We start from the raw sequence: 16,205 nt of genomic DNA, 5'->3' as shown, positions 1-16,205 counted from the left end.
GCCTGTAAGAGAAGTAACCACCGAAGGAGGATGTACTTCTTTCTTTTTTTGTAAATCCTAATTCTTTTGTTTGCTGAAGTGTTGGAAAGTCATGGCAAAATATTTTAGAGGACAGGGAAAAACATCTTCACTCGTACTCTGGAAGACCTCTGTAATTGTTGAAACAGTGCTGAAGTATGGATGATATCATGAAAGATGCATCAAACTGAGGAAAAGGTTACTCAGCAGTGTGTTTGTGAATGTCTTTGGGTGGAAAAGAGTGCAACCCATTGCCTTAGTAACACTGTAGTTCACCACTGGTACATTTTCTAAGCCATGTATTCATATATCCACCATAATTAACTGATTTAATTATTTTTCACATGTTTTTCTCACCTTTTTCCTTTGGTTGCAAAGATACTTGAGTGTTCTATCAAGCTGCTATTTGAAACACGGGACATAAGTCAGATCAAGCAGTATGTTCAGAATCAGTGCATGAAGCTGCTGGAGGGAAAAGCCAGCATGCAAGACTTCATCTTTGCAAAGGAGTACAGGGGGAGCTCAGCTTACAGACCTGGATCCTGTGTACCTGCCCTGGAAATCACCAGGTAATGAGATTAAGAAGTGGTAATCATATATACTTTTTATCTTGACCTTTGTGCTGACAATTTATGTATAGGAGATGCAGATTTCTTTTTATCTTGATCTTTGTACTGATACAATTATGGGTAGGAGATCGTAGATATTTTTTCTCTTGACCTTTGTACTGCCAAGTTATGGGTAACAGTGAGATCTCTCCTTCAGATACTGTTGCAGCAGTTGGCACTGGCTTTATTGTGTATGTGGAAAGAGATCAGACTTCAGATGGTCCTGAAAATCTATTTTGTAATCCTGGAAAGGACACATGTTCACGAGTGAAGGCTTGTCAGGGCACTCTAACAGTGTGTTTAGTACTGTTACTGCTGCTTTAGGTTTTGTACAAGGGCTTGACTCCTTGAGATATCACTCATGGATATTAGATACGTTAAAAATTGTAATAATGATGTCTCTCAGTGCTGTGAAATACATTGCCCAGGCATAATTTTTCATTTTTAAAAAAGTACCTTACTTAAAGTTAATATTTCATCCTGTTGATATTGTTTATCAGTAATAGATAGTGTGAACTGGTACATTTTGTCACCTTGCTTAATACAAAAGGTCTTCCAATTAAGCTCTTGTTTTTTAATAAAATAAAATCCAAGTCCAGGGCTGATACATGCTTCAGATTGAATTGTCCTTTGCTTTCTGAACAAAGGACAATTCAGTTTGAGGCAGGTATCAATCTACATGGTACGCAGTCACGAAATGCAAAGGACAATTTGCCCAGAAAGCAAATTGTACTTTAGCACATTTTAGTACTCTGGCTGCTCTGTAATAAAATATTTCTTTAAGGAAAGGGTAGCTAGAAAGCAGCTTCCATGCAAATCCAAGTCATCTGAAACAGAGTGTGTCTTTAGGGCTCATGTTCCAAGCCCAAAAATTTGGGTCTGATCACGAGACAGATTAAAAATGAAACAATTTGGTCCTGTGCTTTCTAATGGGCACTAACTCCAGTCATCTGGAGAGCTACTAATATAATCAGATGGGGAAGCTTACGAGCACAGAGTTAACTGTGAATTTGCTCTGGATGCATTATAAAGGCTGTTTTCCAAACAGGAGGATGCTTGCCTACGACCGTCGCTCCGAGCCACGCGTTGGGGAGCGAGTGCCCTACGTGATTGTGTACGGTATGCCAGGGCTGCCCCTGATACAGCTGGTCAGGAGGCCCATTGAAGTGCTGCAGGATCCCAACTTGAGGCTGAATGCCACCTACTACATCACCAAACAGATTCTGCCCCCGCTGGCCAGGGTGTTCTCACTTATTGGCATAGATGTCTTCAGCTGGTACCACGAGCTGCCGCGGGTAAGCGTTTCCAGACTGGTTACAAGTGCAGTGCATCTATACAGGGGTTGGTTTTATTGTGACCTTCAGTGGAATGACGTTTATAGGAGGCAACAGCAAAGGTTAGTTTACAAAGCAGTGTTTGATGCTCAGACATGCAGTCCTGATTCTTAGATCTTTTGTGTGGGGTTTTTTCCACTTAGTGAATCAATTTTTTTGGCTAGATCCTCTGTGCAGGGTTGACCAAACTGTCATGTTCTGTTTTCTGACCCCTTCTGTAGCTCAAGAGAGTATTTTGCCATAACTGTGTATTTTTAGCAGTATGTGTACGTGCATCTGTTTGGCTGCACCACCTTTTCAATCTCTCTGTAATAGATGCTGAAACTCCTGTTTTTCCAAAAGGTTCTGAACATCTTTCCTCTGTATAGAAAAGCAGGTGTGCCCCAGCAGCAGGAACACTAAAAATTTGCATCACCAGAAATTTTAAACTGATTATATCCAAACCTGATTTTCCTAAGAGAGAAGCATTAGCTGGATTTTAGTTTGTGATTCCCCTGACAAAAAGGGATGGTATAAGACAGTGTATCTGTGTAGTTTGGTTATTCTGCTCAGCAGAAACTTCAACAGTTTTGTAGTATATCATATTTCCCACTGCAGATTTGTAATACAGCCCTGATTGACTTCAGTTCTGCTTCTTTTCTCTAACTTTATGACAGCACTGTGACAGTCAACTTAAGGATCTCCAACAAGCCACTCTTGAGAAGGCAGAAAGAGCCCTGGCTTTCTGCAAGGCCAGGGAGCACAGAGGAGGTCACAGGGAGCAAAGCACAGTTGAGTTGAAGGACAGGACAAAGCTTAAGTCACACAGCACCAGGAATGAGTGCAGAGAATGAACTTCCCTGGGCAATGGGGCTGTGCTGCAGCCCTGTCTGGGGAAATCAGAGCCTGAGCCAGTGCCATGGACCAAAGCACCATGTGTGACCAGGACTGGACTGGCACAGAAACTCGAGGGCAGGCAGGATCTGCAGGCAGTCACTGGGGCTGCAGCCAGGACGCAATTATTTAGGAAGCAGATCAGCACCTAAAAAAGGAATGACTGCAGGAGGCAGAGTTTGAGATGACATCAGGAGTTTAGCATGCAACTGGTTTTCTTTGATTACTCTTTCTCTTTTCTGGTGAGATTCCCTGTGAAATGAGTGTGGGTAGGCTCTGTCCAGTGTGTCAGTTCAGGGCCAATGCTACACTCTTCAGAGTGATGTGATCTCTGTTCATAGTTGGTGTATGAACCCGTGCCCTGCAGGCTGTCTTGCACTTTCTTACTGCTTTTAAAAAAGAAGCTGTGTAATCTAGGAATAAGGCAAGCTGCTCTCTGGAGGAGTTCTTCACCTCTAAATTATTTTTTTTACAGATTCAAAAAGCTGCCTCCACAGCCCACAGCGAGCTAGAAGGACGCAAAGGCACCATCTCCCAGTATTTCACGACCTTACACTGTCCTGTGTGTGATGAACTGACCCAGTATGGGATCTGTAATAAATGCAGAAATCAGCCACAGCATGTGGCAGTGATTCTCAACCAAGAAATCCGAGAGTTGGAGCGTAAGCAAGAACAGCTGGTCAAGGTAGGATTAAAGCATTGTCAGATGTCTGTCAGCAAACGGCAGGAGCTGAAATTTCAAAGCAGCATGTTACTGAGTGCTCCCAACAGGAATGGGAAGTACAGTCTGGGTGTTAAATGTGCTACAGCTTGTTTGCTTTTCCCATTGCTGTCGAAGGCAGCAGAGCAGCTCTTGCTCTCCTGAGCTTTGTGTAAAACTGAAGGCAAAGGGGAGGATCAGAATTGAAGATGCTTTTCTCATTTTCTTCTTTTTTTAAGAGTATCTTGTATGGTTTGTAGGTGCCACTTTATAATAGTGGTGGAGAGCTGTGAAAGTGTGAAAGGTTCTCCTTTTTCCATTAAAATAATGGATGATGTTCTAGTAATGAAAAAGTTTGTGCCAGAAAATGTATTTATTTCTGTGTATAACATGGGTGTGTTTTAGCTTGGGGGTTTTCTTGTTACCTTTCCTCTTGATAGGAATTTTCCAAGCTGTTTTTCCCCTTGAGCTAGCCGTCAATTAAGAGGGTAGCTGACTGTGCTCATGAATATATTATAGCAAAGCACAATGCCTCCCCTTGTGGAAACATATGCATACTCTCCCCTAATTTTCATACTGTCATATTTTATAATTAATAAATATTTTAGTTAAAAATTATTTTTAGCACCAGCATATGAAGCATTTTAAAGACTTTACTGAATTCCAGGGATATAAACGTTGCTGTAGTCTAAGTATTGATTTGATAGATTCTCATGAGGTTGCTAAAGGAACACTGTAATTCTGTACTTGTGATTGTTGCATTACTGAGGTGTGGACTTCTCGCTGTAGTTCGTAACATTTGCTCTTATCTGCATTGTAAATGGCAGTCAGGAAGGAGATGCACCTTCTGCAGTTTTACTGTGGTACTCTGAACTTTTTACATTGCTCTTGTTCTGGAATAAATCAGAACTTGGCAGATTGGTGCAGCTCCACAGAAGTATCAGTGGGTTTGGTTAGAACATTCTCTTGTCCCTGCAACACGCAACAGCTCGGCGAGGCCTGGGATCTCATTCCAGTCAGTGTTTGATGTCTCTGTAAGAGCATCTGTCTTATTTTAGTGTGAAGGCATATATATCCTTCACAGCTCACATTTTTGGCCTTCTGAGATTATAAACATGCTGGAGCCAGCAGAAAAGTGATGTAACACTGAGTTGTACGTTATTTTAAAGTGCACTTAAAAATTACGTGCTGTAGATTAAGACCACAGACTTCTCCCCTCAACACAAACTGTATTTAGAACGTGTCTCAAGTACCATTTAGTTTGGTCCTTTGCATTTAAACCAGCCACAGCCTCTTTGAAAAGAACCGGGGCAGATGTATTTCTGAGGCTCCAAGCCTGGAACAAACCATGAAAATCCTGTTCCCTTTGGTCATGGTTGCAGGCCAGAGGATTGGTGTCCTCTGAGGTGCCACATGTGGGACTTGGCTGAGTGGAGCTGCTCCTCCCCAGCTATTGTCAGTTTGAGTTTCTGGTCTGCAGGGACTCGGAGCTGATGCAGGTCTGGCTAGTGCCCATATAATTTTAACATGGAAAGAAGGAAAAGAACTAGTATTAAAAGATAACACTGTGTAACATTTTAATGTTACAAAACAGGTGTGGTCGGAAGCAAATTTCTGAGGTTTTGGAAAAAGGGTTGGAGGTGACAGATGCTGGATAAAAAAGGATAAAAATAAAATTGCAAGGCAAGGGCCTTTAGTTTTCTGATGGTAGCTACCTTTGTAAAAACTGTGCCTGCTGCTATTTTATTCCATCAGGTATCTCAAAACTACTTTCAAGCAGCATTAACAAGTAGCTCCTTGAAGGAGGAGAGCAGTGTGACCTGTATGTTTCTGTCTTGGGATTGATTGACTCTGACTTGGAAGGTGAAATTAATTGAAGCTTGTCTTGAAATGAGTCATTTATTTTACATCCCTTTCCTCTGCAGAGAATGAACTGCAGAGTAAGAGTTTTGTCTTTTTTCACTAGGAAACTTTTACACAGGCTGTTTATCATGAGGGTAACACACTGCCCTGCTGAATCCACTCAGCTTATTTATCTTGCTTTTCCAAATGCCACCACAGGCGAGTGGAATTTAATCAGCAGGATTGAAACCTGAGCCATCCAGTACTGCTGCTCTCTGCCCAGTTCAGGGTGGGTGATGTCTGATGGTCACCCACCAGCAGCCAGAGGAGCCAGTGCAGCAGAGGAGAGAGCTGCTCTGATTCCCTCTCTGTTGGGGGAGAGATCAGTGCACTGGGGCTTGGGCCCGTTCTGATACTCTGTTGAGCATTTAGTAGTCCCAAGCAGTCTCTGCCTTGCTTGTGTCATGAAAAATAATCTGTTTTGCTTTTTCACGTGTGATCTAGATATGCAAGAACTGTACAGGCTGCTTTGACCGACAGATCCAGTGTGTCTCCCTCAACTGCCCAGTACTTTTCAAGCTCTCCAGAGTAAGCAGAGAACTGTCAAAGGCACCGTATCTTCGCCAGCTGCTTGACCAGTTTTAAATGATGTGTGTTACAAGATTCCAGGTGCTATTTTTTTTTCCTTCAGTGTTTACCACACTAAGACTATTGTGCATGGTGCTTTTTCAATTCTCATCTAGTCCAGGATTTCCATTTTAACTGTTGGGTTTATCTGAGGAATAATGAACACTTACCATAACTAAACTTAAAAAAAACCAACCCATTTGTTGATCTCTGAATAGCTCACTTTTTAAGATGTACAAATTTCTTCTTCCTTTCATGTTTCTAGCATACTGTTTTATAATGCTGATGTTGAAATAGCTCTGTGTAACATCTTGTAAATCCATTTCAAAGTAGAAGTCAAGTTTTACTTCCTGGAGGAAGGAGCACTGAAAACCTCTTGAAACGATAAACCCATTCGTGTGTGTTCTTGAACTGTCAGTATCAAGACGTGTTACTTATATATTATCCATTCACTTTATAATTTTGTCTGCGAAATACTTTGTAAATACACTTTTTTACTTTTCAAACAACTGAGTAAAATAATGTGCAATGACTTTTATACAGATAATTTTAAAGTTGGTTGGTATATCTCCTCCTAAGTTTTGCTTGATTCCAAGTAGATTGTTATTTTGATCAGACTGTGCAAGCAGTAGTACCGTGTGTAGCATTTTGAAACATTATTTTCTAAAAATTGCTGTCTTGCTTTAGCTATTAATGGGGCATTGTGAGGAACTGTGCAAAGACATTTTTGTTACAAACCTGTGGGACTGTTGCAATACTTTAAATATAAAATTTTATTCCATTTTTGCTTGTTTTGTATAGACATTTCTATTGCTTCTAAATATGCTTAAAATATTTTCTTTCCTTATGTACTGTACAGTTAAATCTTATTTGCCACCATCTTGACAAAATGTGTATTTAGAATATTTGTATAACTGTATAAAATGGAAAAGGAATTATGTGGTCAGTGCATTGTTTTCTAAACTGGAAATCATTTTGTTTTAGAAGTTAATAATGGAAACCATATTAAAGTTGAATAAAATGATATGGTAAAAAATTATATGTTTTTTTTTCCCCCCCAATTACAGACACCTTTGTTTCCCTTGCCTGGCATACACGGAGTACTGGAAACAAGACTGCTCAAGTAAGAGTCAAGAATCCAGCTTAAACTTGAGGATCTAAAACCACAGTAGCAATTCTTGGAGGCCTTTCCCAAACCAGAAGAGAAACATTTCCCTTTTCCATTAGTCAAAACAGGATTCTAAATTTTAAGTTTTAAATTTAGAGGTCCAGAGTAGCTTTGAAAAATAGAACAAAACTTTATTTACATCAGGAAACCTGAGTGCCTTCTGCAGATAAGAATTTATTACAGTCAGGACACAGTCTATTAAATTTCACACTAATTACAGTACAATGTAAACCCCACACCAAGCAGAATAAAAACTATTAAATATGTAATAGAACATCCAAAGATTACAATGCACTTGGATGCAAAGTAACTTTTTAAAAAAAGAATTCATGGAGGCATAAAATTTTGCCTCTGCTCTTGCATTCAAGCGTTGGTCATGTAGAGAATAAAAGTGCAAATGCCAGGAGTGTGAGTGCTGCGACACAATCCAGTACTTGGCAGTGCTGCCAGGGATTCCTAAAGTATTAAATGACAACTGCAAAAGGTTAGTTTTCGCACTGGAGCGAAGTGCTCATCTTCAATCAATTCCTGGCTTTAGGGACAAGATTAGGATTCTTAGCAAATTCAGGTAGCTAAACCACAGCCTACAGCTCTTGTCTTCAACACAGAGAAGACTTTTCTAGCAAAAGCAGGCCAGTAGGAATGTAATACAGTTTACTTCAAGTCATTTCAACCCCTAACAAACATATAAGTACTTCAGCATTCCTGGAGGACCTGTAACTTAAAAGGCACTGTAAACAGATCCATCCTGAAAACAGATCCTCACTAACTGTATACACCGGGAAGCAGTTTTCTTTGGAAGGAAATTTAAACGTGTGAAAACTAACATTCATTGTCTAACATTCATTGTCTAAAAACAAGCCTTGTAGAACACCAAAATCCAAGAATGGGGAAAGCTAAGGCTATAGCTTCAGACACTCCCACATCAAGGGCACCTAGAACTGCTGCGAGCTGGACTCACCAGTGGGAATGTCCTCGAGCTTGGTTCAAACTTACGCTGCTTCCAACATTCAGTTTTCATTCCAGGGCAGGCCCTGCTATTCCAAACAGGCTGGTTAGGGGATAAGGAGAACACTGTCTCTGAATATATCCCAGTTCAAGTTTGAGACCAGAACTAAGACAGTCAAGGCTTTTGAGGCCTCACTAAGATGACTCTAAATTTGGATGTCTAACATGATTCTACACATTACCATTCAAGATAATTCTGCAAATTCCACTGTCTTACGGCCACTGGTGTTGGCTGCTCTTCCCTTGGCATTCCAGCCTGTTACTACTACACAGGCCTCCTGCTTTTAGAAGGGGGAAATGGAGAAAAATCCAACTTATGCAGGAATTAATACAGCCAGTAAAAAAAAAAAACCAAGAAAAATCTTTGTTTTGCGCAATGTTTTTCCATTTGTTGGGAAGACACTGGTCAGAAGCACAAATCTGTGTGTACATACACAGCAGATAAGCTTCAAAGAGGTTACAGCATATTTCCCAATGTAGCTTTGCTCTAATTTTCGGGGGGTTTTCATACTTGATTATGCAATAGATGTAAACTATCCCTGAGAACAATCTTATGTGCAGGACATTCCAATCTGCCATTTCATCAAAAATTAGTGTAGGAATTGGGGATATTTAAAATCTTCCTGATTGCCCAGTGGATTGGATTTCTTTAAATAATTTTCTTCTATCAACATGATCTCAGGTATGAGGAAATATTTTTACATCGATGTGCATTCAGCTGAAGCCTGTGGATTGCAGCTACAGAGTAGTTTCTGTATCTTTTAGTGTGTCCTTCACCAACAGGATGTCCACACTCTCAGCTAACACCCCTACTTTACACACATAGAGCCATTCCTGCAGTCTGCAAGAGGAAAAATGGGAGAAGAAAAACAAGAGCTGGCAGGCTGCAACTTCTGTGCCTTCCAGCCACTCTCTCTGCCTACCAGGCCTTTGTTTGCATGGCAAACCAACTAAGTGCACAAGGCCACAGCGACTCACTCCTGCTGCCTGTACCTAGGACAGGACTCAGCCTGGTATTTAAAAGCATTTACCATTAATATAAGCAAAAAAGAGAACCTTTGTGCCACAGGTGAAACAAGGCCTCATTTTAAAGTGCAGGTTCATGCATTGCACTGGAAAAGCTGCCACAGAAGGAATCTGGCAAAAACAGAATGGCATTGTGGTGCCAACAGCAGAGGGTGGGGAGGACCTGCAATGTGGCAAGGTGCAAGCAAAACAGAATAGGCATTTTTCACTACAAGTTAATTCTGGCTTCTTACTAACCTCTCAGAAGAAAGGAAAAAGCCATGTCAGCCTAGGTTGCACACTTGGAGGACAAGACATCTTTAAGGTCTCTTTCAACCCAAACCATTCTATGACTCTGATAATTGTACCGTCTTCTACATACACTTACTGATTTCAGAGGTAGTGCCATAATTAAAATCACAAATACTTTAGCCTATTTAGATGTCATCACTGTTCAGTAAGTCAGTTATGCATTGGAGCAGATTAACAATGACCAGTTTTGTCCACCATCCCATAAACTGCTTTCAAATGACCCAAAGGCATGGTTCCACTCCTAAGAAATAATTTCCAGTTTTTTCTCATCTTAGGAACAGAAACAGGAATTTAGACAGTTTACCAAAAAGATTACTTGATTTACAGCCACTGGGCACCACCTGAAATTTGAACTGATTTCCTGATCACATACAACTCTAAAATGCAGTAGAAACATTCCTCTTTCACAAGGTAAAAAGTTCAGCATCACAGACAACAGATCTCTTTCTTCTCTCATGAAAACATTTTGTGACAAAGCACCTTAGACCTGCACCTTTCACCCACCCCAAAAACCTGGATGGTCTGTGCAGTCCCTTTCTTTCTCCATTATTACAGCATATCTTACTTACATGCATGGCTCACACTTAGAAAACATCTCTTTATGTGTTAACATTTTTGGCATGGCCTGTACATTTACCGTGTTACCCATTCATGTCATCAAGGACTTTCCCACTCCGAGACACATCGCTGCAGGCTGAAAATGAGTAGAAAGGGACAGGCAAATGAACATGCTGAGCTCTGCACCACTATGAAAAACTCCTGAACCACTTCACTTTACAACAACAGCTAAAACTCAATTGCATTTCCGTTTTAAAAAAATAAAGTCAGCTTTGACTTTAATCACTCTTCTCCAAGTCAGCATTCCCATTCTGTCTCCCAGGGGAGTCACCAGCAACCACTGAAGAATCTCCCAATACATCATCCACATGGGGCTGGAGGGAGACTTCAGCTGGAGAGTCCTCTGGTATCTTAGGGGAGGTGTCTGTCAGAGAGTTTTTCAGCTTGTCATTCATTTCTATTACCTCAAAGTCTGCTTCATTCCACTCTCTCACTTCCTCATCCTCCTCATCATCCTCTTCATCCTCAGTAAGCCTCGAGTTTGACAGCAAAGCTTTGCGGGAGGCAGTGTCACTCAGTTCTTTCAAGTCTTTCTTGGGGGGACAGTTGGCCAATTTGTACATGATGGGGAAGAGCAGGATGGTCATTACAGAAGTCCCAAAGGCAGTGTACATAACCACAGGAATGTGGTGAAACCTGCCCTGGAGATACCCGACCATGGCAGGGATGCACATCTCACCCAGCGCGGCGCCGACCACAAACAGAGACGCTGATTTTCCTTGCACGACCGTGTACTGCTCTATCCAGGAAATGCCACTGGGGAAAACAGTAGCCATGGAGCCTCCATACACAGCACTCCCCACCCACAGCGAGGTGCGGTAATGCGCAAAGAAGGCCAAGGCCAAAGAGGAGACAGCAGAGCCTAAGAGGCTCAGCAGGATCATGGTGCCAGGGTACAAGAAAGCAGCACCGAATATTGCCACTCCTCTGCAGGCAGCAAACGCACCCCAGAAGACAGAATTCAAAGCAGCTGCTTCGTTTTCTTTCATGTCAGCAAAGACCTTTGCATACGTGAATATGTAAGAGCCATAAGTGACCTCTGCTCCCACATAGAAGAAGAAGAATACAAACAGGAGACCAATTAGAGCATAGTGGTACCTGGCAAGCATGCTCTCCTGCAGAGAAGTCTTTGATTTGTCTCGAGCTGAGCTACCCTTTGAATATAAAGCAAAGAAGAACACAGAAACCAAGAGGATATAGGTCCCTATGACAATATAGGACCACAAAAAGTCTTCCTCAAGATGGTCTGGCAGTGCTGGTGTAGCTGATGCAGCCGATGCTGTGGGCACAAGCTTCAGGACAGACTGGTTTGTCTTTTCAGCCACATCGAGTTCTTTAGATTCAGAACCTCCCAAGGCCATTTTAGCCAGGATTGGAGCCACAAAGGCACCAGCAGCAAAACTGAAGTGTAAGGCCTGCATGTGTGGCCCAGCATCTGCTCCCCAGGTGTTCAGTACCAGTACATTGCCACCTGCGGATCCAAGAGAGGAGGATTCAGTCACTTTAGACCAGAACAGGTACCAGTTTACAGAAAAAAAAAAAGACAAACCAAACCATAATCTGTAATTCAATGTGTAATAATACCACATTTAGCAAATACAGTGTGCAAAATGGTAGTTAACTGGAATTCTGCCTTAAATCCATGTGAGTACTTGAGCTTTCAGAGGATGTTCACAGCAGTCAGAATGTGGAGCCACACAGTGGCTTAATCCAGTACCTATGGCTGTATGTAATTGTGCCAGTGGAGGTTCAAATTGGATATTGGGAAAAATTTCTTCACAGAAAGGGCTGTCGAGCATTGGAACAGGCTGCCCAGGGAGGTGGTTGAGCCACCATCCCTGGAGGCATTTAAAGGATGTGTAGATGTGGCATTAGGGACATGGCTCAGTGGTGGACTCAGCAGTGCTGGGCTAACAGTTGGACTCGATGACCTTAAAGGTCTTTTCCAACCTCAATGACTCTATGGTTCTAAATTACCCTACTTGTCAATTTGCAGCATTTTGCAGCCTTTTTTAAAAGAGCATATTTAACTGTTTCTCATTTCTCTACGTTTTAAAAGCAGCAACACACAAGGCTAGGAATCAGAGTCCTCATTAAACAACATCCCAGGACACATCACTAATCAGTTGCTTCTGATGGGCTGGGACTACTCCAACTGTTCAAGTGACTTTCCAGAAACAGAAAGGTTTACATCAATATCACTGCAACGACCAAACTACAACACCTTCAGATCAACAACAATACTGGAAAACAAGATCTCAGATGTTTTGAAGTAGTCCCTCAGAGGGATGTAGGAAAGTAAGAACAGTAATCGAATTCCTCTGCTGTAGTACAGCAGCTCTTGTCACTCAGCACGAACACTCTTCCAAATTAATTCAGTTATGCTCTACCACCTTGCTTTTACTTTCTTCTGCTATTCCTACTCAGGTTGGGAATTCTCCCTGCCTCTGAGGTCTGACTTCCAAGCAGCACACCCACCCACTGAAGGTTATCTTTACCATCAGCCAACAGCATTTTCCCATACAAAGTATTTTTAAACCAAGTTCCATGTATAAGGATCCTGCCACAGGCAGCATATACACCTCTGCACTCAGGTTGTTTAGCATGAAACCATCTTTTCACTGCTGGATCCTGTCTTGTGCCCATTTTAGTCTTTCCAGAGCTCCCTCAAACCCCACTGAAGCACATATTGGTGTTCTCCACACAGCAAGAGACACTCCCCAAGCCCCTAAAGGAAGGCCTATCACAGACACACAAACACTAGAAGTCACAGGACCAGATTAATCCAGGAATCCCAGCCAAGCTAAACAGCTACCCTCTTAATTCAAGATGTGTCACAAGAAAAACCAGCAACCATTCATGGTTCACTTGAAGTTTCCAATTATTTTGGTGAAGGAACTGTCGGACCACATGGTCCCTTACCTGTGTCCAGAATTCCCATGGAACCTCCAATAACTGACATCAAGATAGTCAAGAGCAGGGCTTCCTTACACCAGGGTATGGCATAAAGACCAGCTGTTGTTGCAAGCAAGGATAATGCTGGAAAGGTAAAAAAAAACAAAACAGAAACCTCACATACTACATTTTCCATTTAAACTACACAGAAGACCGAGAAATACATATACATTCATAATTATTAAAGTTGCAGATAATCCTAATAGGTGATGCAAGCCAAATACCTCAATCCATGATTAGCAGTGACAGAAAGAAAGTTTGACAGATCACTTTTCATTTGGGAAGAAAAAAGGCATTTCATCAGAATGTAAGCACTGAGTGACAAACCTGTTTGGCCAAAGCAAAGGGAGTAGCAGCTGCTGGTAGGACACTGAAGTTTTCTGCAAACTTCTGATCTAGAAATGCTACCCAGTAAAGCACAGGTTTCATAGTTTCATAGTATGTTAAGGAGTTGGAATGGACCTTAGAGATCATCAAGTCCGAAGAAAAAAGGCATTTCATCAGAATGTAAGCACTGAGTGACAAACCTGTTTGGCCAAAGCAAAGGGAGTAGCAGCTGCTGGTAGGACACTGAAGTTTTCTGCAAACTTCTGATCTAGAAATGCTACCCAGTAAAGCACAGGTTTCATAGTTTCATAGTATGTTAAGGAGTTGGAATGGACCTTAGAGATCATCAAGTCCCAACTTCCACCAGATTGCTCAAGGCAAGGTTCATCCAAGCTGGCTTTGAACACTGCCAGGGTTGGGGCAGCCACTGCCTCCCTGGACAACCTGTGCCCATGTCTCACCACTCTACTGTTTTAACAGTATGAAGTTTGCCCTCTGATCACTGCATGGTGTTTAATTTGGCTCCATTTGAAAACAACCCAAACCACTAAACTCTTAAAATCCTACAAAGGAATAGTACCTTGGCCACCAAGAGACCTCCATATAAAGATGCTGACTTGCATTTAAATTGTGTTCTCACATGAGGGATGTATTCCAAGGGATTTCTGGAGTTTTAAGAGACAGAACTACTAAATTTCTCATCAAAAATTTAGCAAAAATTCATTAACTGAGTTATTCTGCCATTACTGACTACATTTACAACATACCATATCAAAAATTATTTTTAGCAGATGGAAATAATTTTTGTTACTATTTGGAGGTTAAATTCTATGCTTATAATCACCTTCATAATAAAACACTCTGTGATTAATATCTTGAATATATAGCATTGGGTTTTTAGAAAACTTGTACCAGTCCAGATGTCTCTATTATTTTTCAAATCAATGCTTGATCACAGGTGTGGCAGATACTAAAAGATCAATGGGGACTGATATAATCTTTAAATTAGGTTAATTTCAAACAAAACCAACAACAATGGAAAAAACAAATATCCAGAACCCTAAAGTCCTAGATAGATACTTGGAATACATGCCTCAAAATATTTTTAAAGGTGTGCATGCTGAGCTGCATGGAGAGAACACTAGAGATGGGATGTGTTAAGTACAGCTTTTCAGGTGCCCCACTCAGAGCTGAAAAGTAACTTCTCAGCAAGTGCTCAGTTGTCCATTTCAGCTCCATACCTGGACACTGGCAATTAAAAGTGCCCTTGATCAAGACAGATCATATCTTCCATTTTTTTCTCTGTACAGTAGCAGAGTTCCAGCAGTTCAAAGATGAGAGGTAAAACTACATAAGCCAAAATCTCTTACAGGCAGCCCTCAGATGACAAAAGTGAGAGCAGGTTCAGTAGCTCAAATTTAGGTCTTGGTATAAGCACAACCAAATTGGAAAGGATTAGGAGATCAATCTTTTACCAAGCGTTGTTGGCAGGCAGCTATCCTGCATCATACCTCAGGAAAAGAAGAAAATACTAAACTAGTTTAAGTTAACATGCACTTCCACAAGTATAGTGGAAGGTAAAGTCTCAAATGTAAGACACAGACAGCTCTGACTGTCAGATGCACAAGGAGGAGACTAAAGGAAACTCACTTTACAGGTGTTCTGGAAAAGAGGTAAAGGACAGGGAGGAGACTGAACACAGGCATCTTAGAGCAAGAGCAAATAAGAACAAATCCATGAAAAGGAAGACAAAAGAGAGGGGGTAAAGAGAGAAGACACAGGCAAACATTATACAACACAACTGCTCCTGATAGGAGACAGACACACGGGGCTAAGAAAAGACTTAGTTCAAACACTTAATAATGGAAAAAGGGATCTTCTCATCCCATCTGAACTGACCCTGTGATTACAGCACAGTCCTCAAGGGAGGCACAGTTCTGTCTGAATTTCCCTAAATAAAGGAGAATGAAAAGAGCAAGAGCCCTGGTATACGGTTTAATCCCTAACTTGCAGCACAAGATCACACACTGCCATTAGTATGCTTGAAAGAAAAAAACCACAGGGTTTCTGCTATTTTAGGTGTGCTCCAAGAATCTCTGCTGGAATGAGACACTAACACAACTCCAAAAGGAGGCCCTCGTTTCTGGCTGTTCACTGTGGCTTTTGGCACCCTGATAGGGGAACTGCCCCTCTCTGTCAAGCCAAAAATGATCCTGTGCTCCCACAGGAGACTTTCCATGTATCCAGAAAACTGTTAAGTTCATTAGCTGTGGTTCCTACAGTTTAAACATTTCCACCACCACAGACAGTATTTAATGTTTCCCACTTTAAATAAGTTCTAATTTGGCTAAGGCCCTCCAGTCAGACTCTCCAGACTTCTGCTCAGTATACGAAGATGGGCACAAGTGTCGGTGCACAGAGAGGGGAGGGGGCTATGCAGCTCTCCCCACAGTGTGTCTGCGGCAGGTTCCCGTGTGCTCACACCACAGACAAAACAGCTTCCCCTGCTCTGTTTGTGTCACAGAGCAGCACTACACAAGCCGCCGTGTTCTTATGCGCACTAAGCACATTACTCGACGCAGACTAAAATGAAGCCAAATCGCACGTTTTCCGTCCGAACCGAGGGCACCTTTGGGTGAATCCCGACAGATCGGCACTCACCGAGCAGCAGACTGGCGTTCATGCAGTCGAAGAGGACTCCGCCGAGCACCGACCCGCCCAGGTAGCCCAGGGAGCGGCCCACGAAGATGTAGTAGATGTCGCTGACATTCTTGCGCACGTTGGCGGCCAAGTTGGGGAAGGTGGGACCC

General features: G+C 41.9%; 2 protein-coding genes across 2 annotated transcripts in view; one reads left to right on the top strand and one right to left on the bottom strand.

The window, feature by feature from the left end:
* REV3L (REV3-like, polymerase (DNA directed), zeta, catalytic subunit) overlaps window positions 1–7,039 on the top strand; it is a gene marked incomplete at its 5' end in the record, with an annotated part of 68,244 nt that extends 61,205 nt beyond the window's left edge. Inside the window, 4 exon segments of the mRNA XM_009076878.1 lie at window positions 397–587; window positions 1,675–1,921; window positions 3,309–3,518; window positions 5,880–7,039. Of these exon segments, the coding sequence (XP_009075126.1) occupies window positions 397–587; window positions 1,675–1,921; window positions 3,309–3,518; window positions 5,880–6,020 (789 nt within the window).
* A 3,292-nt stretch (window positions 7,040–10,331) lies between these two features.
* Window positions 10,332–16,198, bottom strand: KIAA1919 (KIAA1919 ortholog; the record flags this gene model as incomplete). The annotated part of the gene is made up of 3 exons (XM_009076877.1): window positions 10,332–11,584; window positions 13,036–13,152; window positions 16,057–16,198. Coding segments are annotated over 3 exons (1,512 nt in total), but the record flags the coding sequence as incomplete, so codon positions are not given.
* Window positions 16,199–16,205: the final 7 nt, after the last annotated feature.

Source organism: Acanthisitta chloris, unplaced genomic scaffold, assembly GCF_000695815.1.
Source record: "Acanthisitta chloris isolate BGI_N310 unplaced genomic scaffold, ASM69581v1 scaffold376, whole genome shotgun sequence".
Lineage (NCBI taxonomy): Eukaryota > Metazoa > Chordata > Aves > Passeriformes > Acanthisittidae > Acanthisitta > Acanthisitta chloris.
The sequence above is the reverse complement of the archived record's forward strand: the minus strand, read 5'-3'. Positions and strand labels throughout refer to the sequence as shown.